The sequence below is a fragment of the Rhamphochromis longiceps genome, linkage group LG7, assembly GCF_057381845.1.
Source record: "Rhamphochromis longiceps isolate RC_006_pf linkage group LG7, R_longiceps_female_GT1.1, whole genome shotgun sequence".
Taxonomy (NCBI): domain Eukaryota; kingdom Metazoa; phylum Chordata; class Actinopteri; order Cichliformes; family Cichlidae; genus Rhamphochromis; species Rhamphochromis longiceps.
The window spans coordinates 27,579,857-27,596,555 of NC_140563.1; the positions used below are offsets into that span (position 1 = coordinate 27,579,857).

The 16,699-nt window shown below is 38.7% G+C and overlaps 1 protein-coding gene across 2 annotated transcripts; it reads right to left on the minus strand.

The window, feature by feature from the left end:
• Positions 1-4,228: 4,228 nt before the first annotated feature.
• Positions 4,229-6,240, minus strand: LOC146665464 (uncharacterized). Of its 2 annotated transcripts, XM_085411154.1 has the most exons (4): positions 5,691-6,240; positions 5,508-5,566; positions 4,965-5,421; positions 4,229-4,879 (listed from the first exon to the last, which is right to left on the minus strand). In XM_085411154.1, exons 1-3 carry the CDS (start codon positions 5,693-5,695, stop codon positions 5,009-5,011), a joined length of 477 nt encoding a protein of 158 aa, XP_085267280.1. In that variant the 5' UTR covers positions 5,696-6,240; the 3' UTR covers positions 4,229-4,879; positions 4,965-5,008. The 2 variants fall into 2 exon arrangements, with proteins under 2 accessions (XP_085267280.1, XP_085267279.1); XM_085411153.1 differs by having other exon boundaries at positions 4,229-5,421.
• Between the last annotated feature and the right edge of the window lie 10,459 nt (positions 6,241-16,699).

The following is a 16,699-nucleotide window of genomic DNA, read 5'->3' on the forward strand; positions in this document are numbered from 1 at the left end:
ACATTGGAAAGGTACAGTAAAGAAAATGAGTGACACCAAGAAAAGAAGCAAAGTCTGGAACCATTTCAATCTTATTGACAAAACAAAGGCAGAGTGTAGAGTCTACAAGAAAAGGATATCATATAGAGCCGGCTCCACAAACAACATGCACAGGCACCTAAGAACCATCAGTGCAATGGGAAGATAAAACGAAGTCAGTTGAGTGTGATATTAATATTTCTAAATGCCAACGTCCCCCTTAATTAAAGATCTGAGCGTTCTTTTTTTTTTTTCATATTTTATTGTGTTGTGGTTTGCAGTGTTTTGTGTTGCTTCACTTTATATTTGTTTAAAAGGAAAAAGCTGAAAATTGAAGTAGTTAAAAGTTGAAATGTAAATAGTTGGTTTTTGTATTTTATTTATTACATTTTGTGGAGTGAATAAATAAAAGTATATTTACAGTGGCCCCTAGAGACAAAGCACGTACAAACTCCAAAACACAACGGAAGTGCTCCAGGATGCTAGGGGCCGTGTTGAGATAGATAGATAATCTAAGTGCTTTGTAGTTTTGGACGCATTTCGTCTCTAGGGACCCCCATAAATATTTATTTATTTATATATATATATATATACATACACACACATACATGCATAAAGAAAACCACGTTTCTTTATATTACTAATTCCTTTTGTGCATAATTGTATATTGTTGTTGATAGTTAAAGCAACAAAACAACCTGAAGAGCTGGTTGGGAGCTGGAAGAGCTGGTTGGGAGCTGAAAGAGCTGACTCTTTAGTGAGTCAAGCCGAAAGAGCCGGTTCTCTAAAAAGATCCGGAAATCCCATCACTACTGGCAAGTGCCGGAGGGTCGTTCCCAACAGTGGGTTCAGACTTCGGGGTGTCACGTGATGCACGGGACTTAAAACAGTTCCGGCAGTGCTTACCGCTGCTTTAAATGGAGACAGTCAATTTTGGGAAATTATTAATCTATAAATGCATTAATTTATCTTATTTACATAACAAATGCAATTACATGTTGACATATATTTGTATTTTTACAGTAGAATATATGAGGGTTAGTCTGAACAGTTACTAAGACCCACTAGCTAAAAACAATTTTGGCTGTTCACCAAAAGCCAAACCCCCCAAAGAAGCCATACTAATTAAAATAACATGGCTACAAAAATCTATTAACAAAATAATGAAGATTGTTATTTCAAGATTTTGAACATCTAAAGTAGAGCTGGGTGATATGAGATTTTTTCATATCACGATATGTTTTTTTCATTTCAGGCGATAACGATATCTATCACGATATAAGCCAAATAACTATATTTGTAAGATTTAAATGTGCCGTTGCTCACAAGTAAAATGTGAAATAATCAGCAGCTTGTTTTTATTTAAATATTTATTTCCCATAATAAGTTCAACAGGGTAGATGTACTTAAGGAACATGAGACTTTTTCAGATAAATAAAGGCAAATATTACAAACTACACAAAAGGCAGCCGCTAAAGCGTTTAAGTTTCAAAATAGAACAAACGAAACAGACTAAATTGTCAATTCCACTTAGAAACAAAATATTAATTCTAAAAATAAATCTTAGTTTGTTTTACAGAAGAACAGACAAAACTGACTAACTTTTGTCAATATCAAATAAACTGAGAACTAAAAGGAAATTCTCAATCTCTCCTTGTTGTATAGCTGAGCTTTTCAAACAGTTTTAACAGTTACTTTAGTCTGACAAAAGCCGAATGACGAATTAGCGCTTCCAGTCAGAGACTGAGGCTACGTCCACACGTACACGGGTATTTTTGAAAACTGAGATTTTCCGTTTTCGTTTTAAAAAATAATCCCGTCCACACATAAAGGCAGAAATGAAGGAAAACGCTGCTATGAACATGCCAAAGCAGCAGGTGGCGCTAGATTCCTAACCGTGCAGAAATGTTGGCCAATCAGAAGTCTAGAAGCCTCGGTGGGAAAAAGTAAACAAAGCTGGGGCATAGAAGCAGAACCGAGTCGTATGTGTGGACGGACAGTAACTGTGTGTATATGTAAGCATTTAAACACTGCAGAGAGTAGAATTAACAGTATTGTAGAAATTCATTTCACCGAAACAATAACGCGGCGCACAGTGTGACGCATGCACCAGTTTATTGTATTTCCAGACTTGCTTTCGGCACAATTTACAATGAACGCTACTCTGTTTTTTGTCAGACTTGAAATAGCCGAAATACCTTCACCCTACGGAACTTCTATGGCTCTTCCGTTCGACAATCTCTCCGGCATTGGAACCATCATCTGTTTTCTCTTCGGTCACGCTCGGTTGATTTTTCTAGTCGGCACACTCATTTCCTCCATTACGCGCTGGCTCCATTACCCGCTGGCTGCTTCCCAAACAAACACACGTGCGGCTTGGCACTTGTGCTGTACGTAACAAGTCACGCGACGTGACGCTGCGGCTGTGATTGGTTCGGCTCTGCGCTACTTAATTTGGATTGGCTGACCTTTTTTTTTTTTTTTTTTTTGAGGACAAGAGCAGCGAGGTCTATCGGGATAGCTTAATTTCTCTATCGAGTAAAAGTTATATCGCGATACATATCGTTATCGTTCTATCGCCCAGCTCTAATCTAAAGTTAACAGTACCATGTGCAGTACTTGTATAAGTTATTAAGATAGAGGAAAAGCAGAAGGGAAGAGACTGAGAAGAGCAAGCAAGTGTGAGAGAGAAGACTTGGCTTGAAATGAGGAAGAGCTTACACCTGCCAGTCAGCATACCAATTAGGCAGGAGGGGGACAGTGTCCCAGAGACAGAACATGTAGACACTCAGTGGCAGAGGTGTGGACTCGAGTCACATTCGAGTCATTAATTTTATGACTTTAGACTTGACTTGACAAAATGTTCTAAGACTTGTGACTTAACTTGGACTTTTACACCAATGACCTGGGACTTGAATTGGACTTGAACCGGTTTACTTGGAAAGACTTGATATTTCACCCCAAATATAAAATTTAACATGCATATTATATAGAGATTGAAAATGTGACGTCATTCAGGGGTAGAACCGCAAAGGATTCTGGGAACTCGTGGCAAGAGGTACTAGCGCACGCAGGCTTTCAATTGAAATCAGTTACACAGCGATAAAAAGAAACACAAAAATGTCAAGAAGCTGTTGTATTATTAACTGCAATAGCCGGTCACATGACAGCCACGGAAAGCCGACGGGTAAAGAGATCGGTTGTTATCGGATTACGTTGTGGAAGAGAAATTGTTCGAGCCATGTTTCCGAAGTAACAAAGACGCGACTGGATTGCAGCCATTCAAAGATCAAATATAACGTCCCAGAACACTCCAGCTCAGGTTAGTCTGCTCCAAGCATTTACACGAAGGTCAGTCTGCTGTTGTAGTTAATGCGTCATTTTCATAACATAATTGGTGATATAGGTTACAAGCAAGTCTGGCGCTGAACAGAAATTGTCGCGCTATGCTCCTTTATTTATTGTGCATAAATAGTAAATTGTCCTGACACAATATTGCGTTTCGCTTCTGTTATTATGGTACATTGACAAAAACATATACTTTTATTCACAGGATAAAACAGGTTTTTTGTATCACTAATTGCCCAGTACGATTACAGCATACAGTATTATTGTCACTGCTACATTTCTGTGATGCTACCAGAAATTTCCACTACTAATTAATTATCGTTGAGCTCAAAGGTCCTATTAATAAACGGTTAACGAATGTGTATTTATGACGACGATTTGTGAGACTGGTAAACTTATGATACGTACGATGGTCTTTACTTTCTACACGGTGCGTTTCAAGGTCCTGCACCCATCCGTCGGTAAACTGTACCTGGGCTTGTTGCAGTGACCTGAAGTTACTAAACTTCATGAGTGTATGCACTCACTCCAAGAACCGTATGATTATAAATATGCATATAAATATGCTACGATGAGATAGCTGACTTCATCTAACTAGCAAATGTTGTCCAGGCTACGTTGGTGATGCAGTTTTTTTTAATGTGTATGATATTTTTGTCATGCGATTTTTAAGCCGGCCCTATAAGCGCATCCAAGAATAACATGCAGCTTATCTCAGAACTGTCGGTGAAAATTATTCTTGGAGCTAGGTTTAACTGAGCTGCATTTTAAAGAGGTGCAATTTCACAATTTGTGTATATTTTCCAAGTTCACTATTTTGTCATGTGTTGAGAAAAAACAGGTTTAAAAATTACATGGTCTAATATTTACATTTAGCATAACTGCAACATGCTTTTCTCTTTTTTTTTTTTTAAAGACTCAAAAGGACTTGAAATTCAAAGTTTCAGACTTGTGACTTGACTCGGACTTTTACACCAGTGACTTGAGACTCGACTCTGACTTGCCTGACATTACTTGAGACTTGAGGATAAAGACTTGAGACTTGCAAAACAATGACTTGGTCCCACCTCTGCTCAGTGGGTTCTCTTGAAACAATCCACCCCCCCCCTATCGTCTTCTATCCATTCTGCATAATTTAACAGATCTTGCATCAGAGATATTATCGATTAAGCCCAATTGGAGTCTGCCTTTTAGTAAATATTTTTTAATCAACATTATGTTCTTAAATATTTTAATTATTCCTTGCCCCTTATTAAAAGTAAATTCTTTTGTGCACACTCTTTTGCTTCAAAAAAAAAAAAAAAAAAAAGTATGATTATAAGTCTTTATTGTAAAAAGCCTTCTGCTTGGATATCAATACCTGATATTTTTTGGCAAACTTTCAGAACAGTCATACATGCATCTATATGCTTAAATTGTTAAACACCAGCTTAGGAGGAAATAAGTGGCATTGTTTAAGTTTAAAGCAATTTATTAAGTATTTTGGCAACTGGGCAAAGAGTCATTGACAGACCTGAGAATAGAGAAGAGCAGACAAGTTAATCAACCAGTTATCATTCACACCACTCAAATGAAAAGCCAAGAGTAACTGAACTCACCAAGAGTTAATAGGCAGCTTTGGCTGGAGTTTGAAGATTGCATGTCAAGAAAGTGTGTAGCTGGTGTATGGGAGTAGCGGCATAGGTAAGCCAACAGACTCTGTGGGGGTGTAGCGGGTTTGGGCAAACACTGCTCTTCCTCTTTGGTAGCGTGAACGAGAGCCAGTAGTGTAGACTGGTTCCAGACCAGACACGTCACTAAAAACAGGCTTGTTTTCCTCACCGCTGGTATCAGTGTAAACACGGTCCCCCCCTGTATAGCCACTAGTGAACCAGTCATCCCCAACCATCGTGTTACTCCCGTAACTACGAGGACCAGCACTGGAGTCTGTGGCGATGTGGGCATAGCCGTCGTTTGCCTCATAATTTGCACTGTCTTGGGAATGGTCATAAAAAAGTGCTCCCTCCTGCATGGGGTATGTGCCCATATTGTCATATTCCATATCAAATCCATAATCTGAGGAGAAACAAGGCAAGAGCCAGAATGTATTCAAGGCCACTTAATTTTGTTCAGCTTTCTCAATTTTGTTAGTGTTATCATACCATATTCTACAGGAACACAGATGATGCTTCCAATCAGCAGACATGAAATCCACAAAACCCTAGAAACAGTCATTTCAGAACATAAGGTTTAAGCCAATATTTAGCTGTTTTAGTACCCATTTATCTTGATGCATCAGACAGGCCCTTTAAAATTTAGCTTTAGACTTAAACATAATTACTCACCTCATTCTGCTGCAGTTTGAGTTCTGACCTGCCCCTGAGAGCCTGCACTAACAAAAATGGAGAAACCCTGGTCAACCATAATATATCAATAATCCCAGCCCAAAATAAGCCACAAACTCATAGCTTCTACCAACCCTTAACTTGTGCCAAGAACTTCTCCTTAGTTGATGCAACCTACAGAAGCTGCTTTTATATGATCCTCAGTGCAGCAGGAGCTGATTGCTTAGTGATAGCAGCTGCCTTTGAAGTTAATCGCAAACAGCCGGCTTCTCAGTTCCCTCACTTCGCCTTTACCCTTATAATTGACAATCCATTTATTTACACTGATACATGGACCAGAGAACCACCTTAGCTCTGTATTGCAAAACAGAATTTGAGGTTTAAGGAAGTTTGTATTGAAAAACAGTTCATCACTCAAAGCTTTTTAACACAGTCCTCTTTAGGGACATCTGGTGGCCAGAAATATGAAGAGCAGCTTGAATCTAAAACGTACAATGAACTGCTTCATTATGACTGCCCACTCTACAGAGCTATGGTGCTTTGAATATGTTTTTTGGGGGGTGAAAAAATTATCTTATGTCTATTTTAATAATAAATAATTCAGACAAATAAACCTTCCTTGTTTAAACATGTGCCATGGTTTGTTTTCTTTTTGCTTGTGACGTCTTGATGTTTGTTTTTTTTTAACTAAAACTAAAATACACTATATATAACAATGTACAACACAATCTTATAATAGGTTAATAGGTTAACATTAAGACTGCCATAGCAGAAGATCTAGGAAAGAGATATGTAAATGAGAGGGAGACACTATGGATGGCATCGACTGTTAATCCTCGGTTTAAGGACCTGCCCTTCCTGTCTGAAGCAGAGACCTATTCCAGACTGTTGGACACTGTGGTGACTGTGATAAAGAAGGAAGAAATGTAAGTAAATAAATGAATTTATTTGGAAAAATTCAACTGAAGTTATAAGCAAGTGAATAAAGTAAAAAGCAAAAAAAAAAAATGCATATTGATGACATTTGTCATCAAATATTAGTGAAAAACAGGGTGAATCTTGGATTTGAATTTGGGCTTTCTGACATTAATATTATTTGAATTTAATGTTTTTCAGCAGCAAAAGAATGAGGAGACTGACAAACAGGTGGAGGAAGAGAATGCCACAGAGGAGGCTGTGGAGGATGCCACCCACATATCAAAGACAGCTTTGACTCCATCCCTCGGCCACCCCTAAAGAGACAGAGGACCTCATGTGCATTGGTGGACTTGCTCGGAGCTACGTTTGCCTCTACTAGTGACAATACTGCACCAAAATCAGACCATGATGTTGCTGCAGCTGAGATCAAGAGGTATAGAGATGAGACCCCTTTGCCTCTCACAGGAAATCCTCTCAGTTGGTGGAAGGACCATGAACAGGAATACCCTCAGCTATCCAAAGTAGCAAGGAGTTTCCTATGCATTCCTGGAACAAGTGTCTCTGCAGAGAGAGTTTTCTCCTCTGCAGGAGACATAGTAAATGCACAGAGAAGTGTCCTGAGAGCTGACCATGTCGATCAGCTTGTATTCCTGCACAAAAATCTGAAAATTGAAAAATAAACACTGAGAAAACACTACACATGTAAAATCTCTGATATGAGAATGTTTGACATTTTGGTTGAGTCTCATAAGCACTTATTTAGATGAGTAAATTCCTTTTTTCAGGTTGTACTAAAAGTGTTCCATTGATGGACACTGCAGAGCTGTACTTTATTTTATTAACACTTAATTGTAATAGCACTTTACATTTTTTGTTAATGTTTACTTGGATGGATTCTTCAAGCAATTTCATTTTTGATTTATATTTGTTTATATTGAGGTCACATAAAAAGTACTTTGTTTTGATGCTCCATAGAGCAGTTTTTGGATAAGTATTTTACAATCATAGTACTTAGAAAGACTTCAGTGTTACATGTTTACTTTTTTCATGTTAAAAAATACTTGATATTTCAGTAAAGTAGTTTTTGTTTGTTTATTTGACATGACTTCTAATAAGGCAGATGTTAATTTCTCCATTCATTTTGAACTTAGAGAGTGTTTTTGTTTCAGATGTTTCATGTCAAGCATTAAACAGTTTGGACTGTTTACTGTGAGTTTTCCTAATTAAATTTAGTCCTACTAAACACAAATATCGTCTGGCTTTTAGTATTGCAATATATCGTATCGTCTACCCTGTATTATGATACATATTGTATCGCCAGATTCTTGCCAATACACATCCCTAGTAACTTCCATAATTATAGCTATATGTAACCTATAGTGTATTCCTTATGTCCATTTTATACCTGGGAGCACAAGTGCTGATGAACTGTTTTTTATTTAGGCACAGGCAGAGCGTCCTCTTTTCCTGGCTCTAATTATGACGCACACTGGTTTGCTCCCTCTCGCACAAAATCACCCAAACACAGCACAAATCCCACTAATGATTCAATTCCTTATAAACCACTGAATCTGGTACTGAGGTAGTGACGTGCTGAATTAAGCTTCGGACGTCATTGATCATGTGACTGTTCAGACTAACAAAGCCCTGGCATAGTGTTTCTGAAGCAGTGTGTTGATGTTTTTTGACAAATATGCTGGAGCTTCAGCTTCCATTACTACTTAGTACTACAACTATTAATATCTGAAGGCTGTGTCTAAATGCTGACCTTTATGGGACTACTGTTGTAGCAAAAGGATTTTTGTGTGAGCCTATTTTAGTCTGCATGTGTGAATTTTGTAAAGATTTGTGTGTGCCTATTGAAATCTCTCTCTCTCTCTCTCTCTCTCTCTCTCTCTGTGTGTGTGTGTGTGTGTGTGTGTGTGTGTGTGTGTGTGTGTGTGTGTGTGTGTGTGTGTGTGTGTGTGTGTGTGTGTGTGTGTGTGTGTGTGTGTGCTCTCAGAACTATACACATGTATTTAGAGCTCTTTGTGCATTTTCAGATCTATGTGTATATAATCACATTTGTAAATGTGTGAATACATCTGTTCAGTGATTTGTGCTGATGCAAGGCAGGCTTAGGCTATGGACTGTGGATTGTGCTTGCTCAAAGCAGGGGCGGATCTTCTGTAGTGGCAATAGGTGGCATGTGCCATCCTAAAATAATCTCTTCCCACCCCTAGTGAGACCCTAGTTTTGCATATGATAATGCTGTTTATTAAAAAACCCTAGGCTAGCATTAACCCTTTGTGCAAGTGTAGAAACAATTAATATGAAATACATTTTTCAATTACACAATATAAACATATTGTGTAATTGAAAAATGGTTCATCCCACTGGGTCCCCTCAAAGTCATTAGTTTTCCTCACACAATGAGAATGTATGGAGACACAGCAGATGTAGCTATGAATGGTGTAACAGGAGAAGGTGAAATACAAAGCAAGATGAAGGAGAACAAGCTGAAAAGGACAAGCAACAGAGGAAGAAGAAATTGGCATATAGCCTAAAATCCAAACCAAAGAAGAAGAACACATTTTAAAAAAAGCTCTTAGAAAAAACGGAAAAAAGTGACATATTGCCCTAACTGACAGAATACCTGAAGCAGAGTGGTACAAAAGAAGAACAAGACAATAAGGATTTTTTTAAAAAGTATCCCGATGGCAATGCAGGTGAATGATTGCACGCGTACAAGTGTGCAATCATCATCCATTTGTCTTTCGCTCTGTGAGAGACCTCATCTGGAAGAGAACAAAGAACAGGTCCTTCCTGAAAAAGAAGTGTTGTTTTGGTAATATCTGTTTATACAAGTGATTTACAAAACTCAGTAAAGAGGAAAGCCTTGTGTTTTGTCTTACTTATAGATGAAAACAGATCTAATTGTTCTACAGGAATGTCATCCATGCTGAGATGATTTGACATTCAGGAAAAATCAATGGGGTAATGATATTTGGTTCTCACATGGCTCAAGTCACATTGCTGGGATAGCTACTCCCAAAGGTAAAACCATAGGATAATAATGGATTGCATTTATACAGCGCTTTTCTAGGCACCCAAAGCACTTTACAATTCCATTATTCATTCACTCTCACATTCACACACTGGTGGAGGCAGCTACAGTTGTAGCCACAGCTGCCCTGGGGCAGACTGACAGAAGCGAGGCTGCCATATCACACCATCGGGCCCTCTGGCCAACACCAGCTGGCGGTAGGGTAAAGTGTCTTGCCCAAGGACACAACGACCAGGACAGAGAGCCCAGGGATCGAACTGGCAACCTTCCGGTTACAGATGAGCTTCCCAATCCCCTGAGCCACAGTCACCCCAAAGGAATAAAGAAGCAATCCCAAAGGCCACGGTTTTTGTTTTGTTTTTTTGTTATTAAAGAGATCATACTCAGTATATACTGAGTAACATTTATGGTTATATTTCTCTCTGGAAACACTGAACAACTCAAAGAAACAGAAACACCCATTAACTTCCTGCTTGAAAAATGTACCTTAGCTGCAGTCCATCATGTTGATTTTAGCAGAGCTACGAAAAGTTGATTCTGTTCATCTGGACGGATCGTTTTGTGGGAGAAATGTTCCGTCACTCATCCGAGTGACTTCTTCAGTCTCAGCTGACTGCAGGTTTCCCCAATCTTATAAACAGTACATTGCATAATGACTGAAATCAGCCCAGTGAAGGAACAATGGGCTGGGAGGTCAGTAAACGAGACACTATTTTAATAGACTGCATTGGTGTTCAGTAACAACATCTACTGGATTTTAAAAGGTCATAGCAGGCAACCTGGACAAAGAGTGTGGTGAAAGACTATAGATACGTTTATTCTGACATCTGGGACCTATACTACGAAGCAAGTTCAACATATCCAGGATATTTTTTCATTACCCTAACACTGTTGATCAGGATAACTGGTCACAGAAACATGGCTATCTACAAACTAGGTTAACCCAGAGAATACTCACATGAAAGGTGTGGTGTTGGCAGCATCTGACCAATCTAAAAGAGGTGTTTCACAGATCATATCACTTTTCTCCCACAGAAAATTATCTATATGACACCTACACCAGAGACATTATCAAATGGTAATGAAATTATCTATAAAGAACACAAAATAAAGAAAATAAAATAGTGGAGGGCAACACTGTTGTAAGAGACTTTCTATGAACAGGAGACCATCATCGATCAAGTGGTGATATAGAGCTACTCTAATGTGCAGCCAAGTGACGGCACATTGGTCATTGTGTTCAGAATATGGGGTTGTCGTGTGCTTAGCAAGCAGTAGGAATGTGTCAATAAAAAGTGACAAAACTACACTGATCTACAATAACGCCTTCAGGCTGCACGGTTGCACGTTCCAAAGATCAGGACCACAGTAACTGAAGGCCCCCTCAGCACACTTGGGTCTGATTTACATTTGGGACAGAGCGAGCAGTGTGATCTCACTTGTTTCCCCTTTTCAGATTCATACTTTTCTCTGTCTACACTGAAATTGAGAAGAAAAAATTCAAAGAAGACAAAAAGATCTGCTTCTGTTGTAATACTTCTGCCGTGATCTTCAAGAACTGTGTGCTGCAGAGTATAGACTGAATACAGTGTGTGCACACTGTGTGCACACGGTGTGGGATCAACATTATTTTCTTAAGTAACCTGTGACGGCTCATGTGCTTTGGATTTTGTAAAGGTTAATCAGTTTACCTCAACCTCAATTGTAACTTTTTGTTCCATGGCTCTGGTTCTTTTTTCTAGTGTAATGGTTTTACAAAAACAATTATGTTTGTTTATTTAGTGAAAATATTTTTTAGTAAGAATGACTTTTATTTCTGTCATCATTCTTTCAAGTATAGTTTTTTCTTTTTAATTGATTACTGCTTTTAATTTCTGGAAATATAAAATGTCATCAGTGACCACTGTGTCATTGCTACAATTAGACAATTCTCAAAACCAAGCCTGGAATTCTTGTAAAATGAAACATAAAACATTTTCCTGTATAGGGATTTGTAAATGTTGTACATGTTTTTGGCTGGGATAAGCTTTATCTTATTCCAAACGTGAAAAATTTATGGGAATTTTTCTATGAAGGTTTCATTAAAATCATTGATAAACATGCTCCATTAAAAAAAATAGAGATTTTAAGGTCGTAAAAATACCTGGTTCACACAAGAACTTTTAAAGTTACTTCATGAGTGTAATGTGGTGTGAGCCAAAACCAGAAAAACAGATCCTAGCTCAGATTGGAAATGCTTTATAGAGCTCTGCAATAAATGCATTGTGACAATAATAAATGCAAAGGCTGCATATTTTATCTCAGAAAATGTGAACACTTCCTTAAAATTTTGGAAAACACTTCATAATAATAATAATAATAATAATAATAAATTTTATTTATGAGCGCCTTTCAAGTCACCCAAGGACACTTTACAATAGGATAAAACACTTAGTAAAACAATGGCAGAATAAGAACAAAAAAATAAAGCGAATATGCAGATTTGAACAGATGAGTTTTGAGTTGGGATTTAAACTTCAGTTACTAAATGGATAAGATACTGATTCAGATCCCCCCTCACATACATAATCAAAGATAATGAGAAATTTGACAAAAAAGAATGAAATACATAGTATTTTTAATAAGTATTTTATTAATTCCTAAAATGTTATTAAAACTCTAAATGCTACCTTGTGAAATGCATCTGGTCTGATTTGAAGCTGTGAGAAGGATGGAACAAAACTGTGTTGGTGATGAAAGGTTTAGAGACTGTAAGAGGACACAATTTGGTGGAAAGACAATGTGGAAACAACTTAAGATGGTAGAATAAAAGGGAAACATGGGGACATCTCCACAAATGAGAAGCTACTTGTTTCCAATTAACTACACAGGCAGCTGTTACCACTGAGCAATCAGTCCCCTCTGCAGCAAAGATCATATAAAATCAGCTCTTGTTGTTTCTAGTCAGTATGTGGAAGCTCCTGTTGCAATAAGGTACAGTGCTGGTATTGAGTTTGCATTGTAGTTTATTTATTGGTCTATTATGCATCTTATTATTTTTTGTGATCCTGTAACAGACTCTTGGGGAGGTTGAAACACCTTACTCTACAGCAAAATGAGGTAAGTGATGCTATAAAACAACTAAAAAAAGAGTGCCGTAATCCAGCGGTGTCTGCATTAAAGTCAGAAATTTTAAAAACTGTTCATGTGCAGTGATGCTTCATAGGAAGGGTGCATTATGGGTGTGGATTGGATGTGTACATATCATGAATTTTATTTTATTTTATTTTTTTAAAAACATGGTCTGCAGGTGGTTGTGGCTATTATGTCTCACTGGAAGCATCACTTGTGCACCTGTGGAGAAAGGCAAGAGTTTTACTAAACTTAAATGATTGACCAGTTAAAGTTAATGGGAGCTTAAATGTATTAGTAGCTAAGCTTAAAAGTCTTAGCTTCCATTAATTTCTCTTCTAGGGCTGGGACTGAACAGAGCTGAGACACCACAAACTCTTCCTTGGTATACATTCAGGGGAACGGGGAGTGACTCTGACAAAGCACCAGAACGCACTAGTAGTGGCTATGGAGTACAGAGCAGTCCTCCATATACCCTGTATGATGCTCCAGCAGCTGGTTCGTTGGGATATACAGTGGGTCAGTATGGAGCTCCAGCAGTTGGCTTTGCAGTAGGTCAGTATGGGTCTCCGGGAGGAGGTTCGGACAGATATGCAGTGGGTCAATATCAGACAGGACCTACACAGTTTAACACTCAATCTGGCATCAACAATGGTGAAAACGAGCCAGTTTTCAGTGACGTGTATGGTCTGGAGCCAGTCTACTCCTTAAGTTCCCGTTCACGCTACCACAAAGGAAGAGCGGCTTTCGCCCAAACCCGCTACACCGCCACAGAATCTCTTGGTTTGTCTGTGCCGCTATTCCCATACACCAGCTACATGTTTGCTCCTCACATTGTCTACTGAAGAGCTGGGACTAGCTCTCTTAAATTGGGTTTCTTAAGCTAGTGATGGTTGATGGACTTGTCTTTACCTTGCAGGTGTTAATGTTGTGTCTCTGCTGCTTATGACTCAAAATTTGTCAATAAATGACTTTGGTTTGACTTGTTTAAATCAATTCTGATGCCTTTTGCCATGTTTCCTGAGGCAATATTCCAGAAACTGGCAGTCTTGTCACTACATTATTTTTTTATATATATATTTTTTTTCTTTAAAAACCTTAACTGTGAAAATGATCAAATGTCAAAATTTGAGCCATGCAATTTAAACATGGACAAAATGGTCTTTACTGTCACCTTGAAGGCATTCTTATATATAGCTTACTGTGGACACAATTGCAGGGCACAGAGGTAAGGTTAAAGGATGTTTTAATAGTCTGACTCAAGCCTTGGGAATTACAGGCAGCTTTATGATGCTTGTGCAGCAGTACCAACTCCTTGGGGCTAAGGCAGCGGTGGGCAATTCCAGGCCCCGAGGGTCCTGCAGGTTTTAGATCTCACCTTGGGTCAACACACCAGAATCCCATGATTAGTTCGTTACCAGGCCTCTGGAGAACTTAGGACATGTTGAGGAGCTAATTTATCCATTTAAATCAGCTGTGTTGGTTCAAAGACACATCTAAAACGGGCAGGGACACCGGCTCTCGAGGCCTGGCGATGCCCATCCGTGGGCTAAGGGCACTACAGGAAGGTCATCTAGCTCATCTTGCAGCTGTTTGTCAAATGCAACTACTAATCTAGTTAAGAGTGGACTTCTGTAAACCAGTCCACCTCCAAGTGATAACAAGGAAAAAGCAAAAAAAAAAAAAAACCCTTATAGCTCTTTCTGAGTCTCACCTGAACTCAAAACATTCATTACAATGTTGTTCGGTAAAGTTGGGCAGCTATTAGGTCTGTTGGATGCAAATTATGTGACATTACAGCCAAGGCTCAGCCATAAAGCCCCGAAACTTAACTGCTGAGAGCAAAAAGCGAGAAAAAAAAAAGCGGTAAATGTAAAACTTTTATTTTTCAATGCCATTTTTTTTAATGCTAAAATTGAGTGTCGCTGTTCTGGAATTATAAATACACATTTACAGATTCCTTTGAAAATTCAGAAATGTCTGTACAGATTTACCGATTTATTCAAAACATTTAAAAACACACACAAATCTGCACACAAATCAAAATACACACATGCACAAAATGTTTTGCCACAATGATAGTCTTATACAACTGCTAGAAATAGAACTAATTGAACTTGCTGAAGCCTGTACAGGGAGTGCAGAATTATTAGGCAAATGAGTATTTTGTCCACATCATCCTCTTCATGCATGTTGTCTTACTCCAAGCTGTATAGGCTCGAAAGCCTACTACCAATTAAGCATATTAGGTGATGTGCATCTCTGTAATGAGAAGGGGTGTGGTCTAATGACATCAACACCCTATATCAGGTGTGCATAATTATTAGGCAACGTCCTTTCCTTTGGCAAAATGGGTCAAAAGAAGGACTTGACAGGCTCAGAAAAGTCAAAAATAGTGAGATATCTTGCAGAGGGATGCAGCAGTCTCAAAATTGCAAAGCTTCTGAAGCGTGATCATCCAACAATCAAGCGGTTCATTCAAAATAGTCAACAGGGTCGCAAGAAGCGTGTGGAAAAACCAAGGTGCAAAATAACTGCCCATGAACTGAGAAAAGTCAAGCGTGCAGCTGCCAAGATGCCACTTGCCACCAGTTTGGCCATATTTCAGAGCTGCAACATCACTGGAGTGCCCAAAAGCACAAGGTGTGCAATACTCAGAGACATGGCCAAGGTAAGAAAGGCTGAAAGACGACCACCACTGAACAAGACACACAAGCTGAAACGTCAAGACTGGGCCAAGAAATATCTCAAGACTGGTTTTTCTAAGGTTTTATGGACTGATGAAATGAGAGTGAGTCTTGATGGGCCAGATGGATGGGCCCGTGGCTGGATTGGTAAAGGGCAGAGAGCTCCAGTCCGACTCAGACGCCAGCAAGGTGGAGGTGGAGTACTGGTTTGGGCTGGTATCATCAAAGATGAGCTTGTGGGGCCTTTTCGGGTTGAGGATGGAGTCAAGCTCAACTCCCAGTCCTACTGCCAGTTTCTGGAAGACACCTTCTTCAAGCAGTGGTACAGGAAGAAGTCTGCATCCTTCAAGAAAAACATGATCTTCATGCAGGACAATGCTCCATCACACGCGTCCAAGTACTCCACAGCGTGGCTGGCAAGAAAGGGTATAAAAGAAGAAAAACTAATGACATGGCCACCTTGTTCACCTGATCTGAACCCCATTGAGAACCTGTGGTCCATCATCAAATGTGAGATTTACAAGGAGGGAAAACAGTACACCTCTCTGAACTGGGAATGTACAGGTTTTTTTTGTTTGTTTGTTTGTTTTTTTTAATGAAAATGATTAGTCTATCACAATGAGATAATGCTTGCTTCACATGGTACTTATAAACGTGTTGATTTCCTAGCATTTTATTTTTGGCAACAAAGAATAAATTAAATTAAGTCTGACTCTGCTCCCCCCTCCTTATTTCATGATTTGGTTTAGTCCAAGTGGTGCTGATGCTGAGATTAAAGTAAGGATGGCACCTTAAAAGTAAAGTCTGGGTTTCAAAAAAGAAAAGGGAGACAGTAGAAATTAAACTCATAGCAAGCTCCACATGAAAGAAACAGTTTGACATTTACTAGTATCAGTTAGCTTACTTCATTTCTAACAGAAAATGTGTTCTGTTAATATAGCCAAAAAGCAATTGGTGCAGACAGACCCTTTCTACATATGTACGCGAAATCAATTCTCTGACAATCCACTGCCAGGCCAAACAGATCAAACCCCTGGCTCAGGCTTAGTTATAGGTGAGCTCTTTTATGTCAAACACTGTGTCTAATTGCAGGAGGGCCTTTGGGAATTTAGATTAAAACCTTTTTGAGTTTAACTAGGTCTAAGGACAGAGACATATTTTAGTTGGCTATACTTTGTTTGAAAATTAATATACAAAGAATTATTAAAATTATAAAATTATATTTCCTAAATAATACTAAATATTAT

Excerpts from the sequence above, each read along its gene's own strand:
- LOC146665464 (XM_085411154.1), bottom strand. Across the intron at positions 5,422-5,507 it reads CTGTGTTCCTGTAGAATATG|ATTATGGATTTGATATGGAA; the intron begins GTATGATAACAC and ends GTTTCTCCTCAG.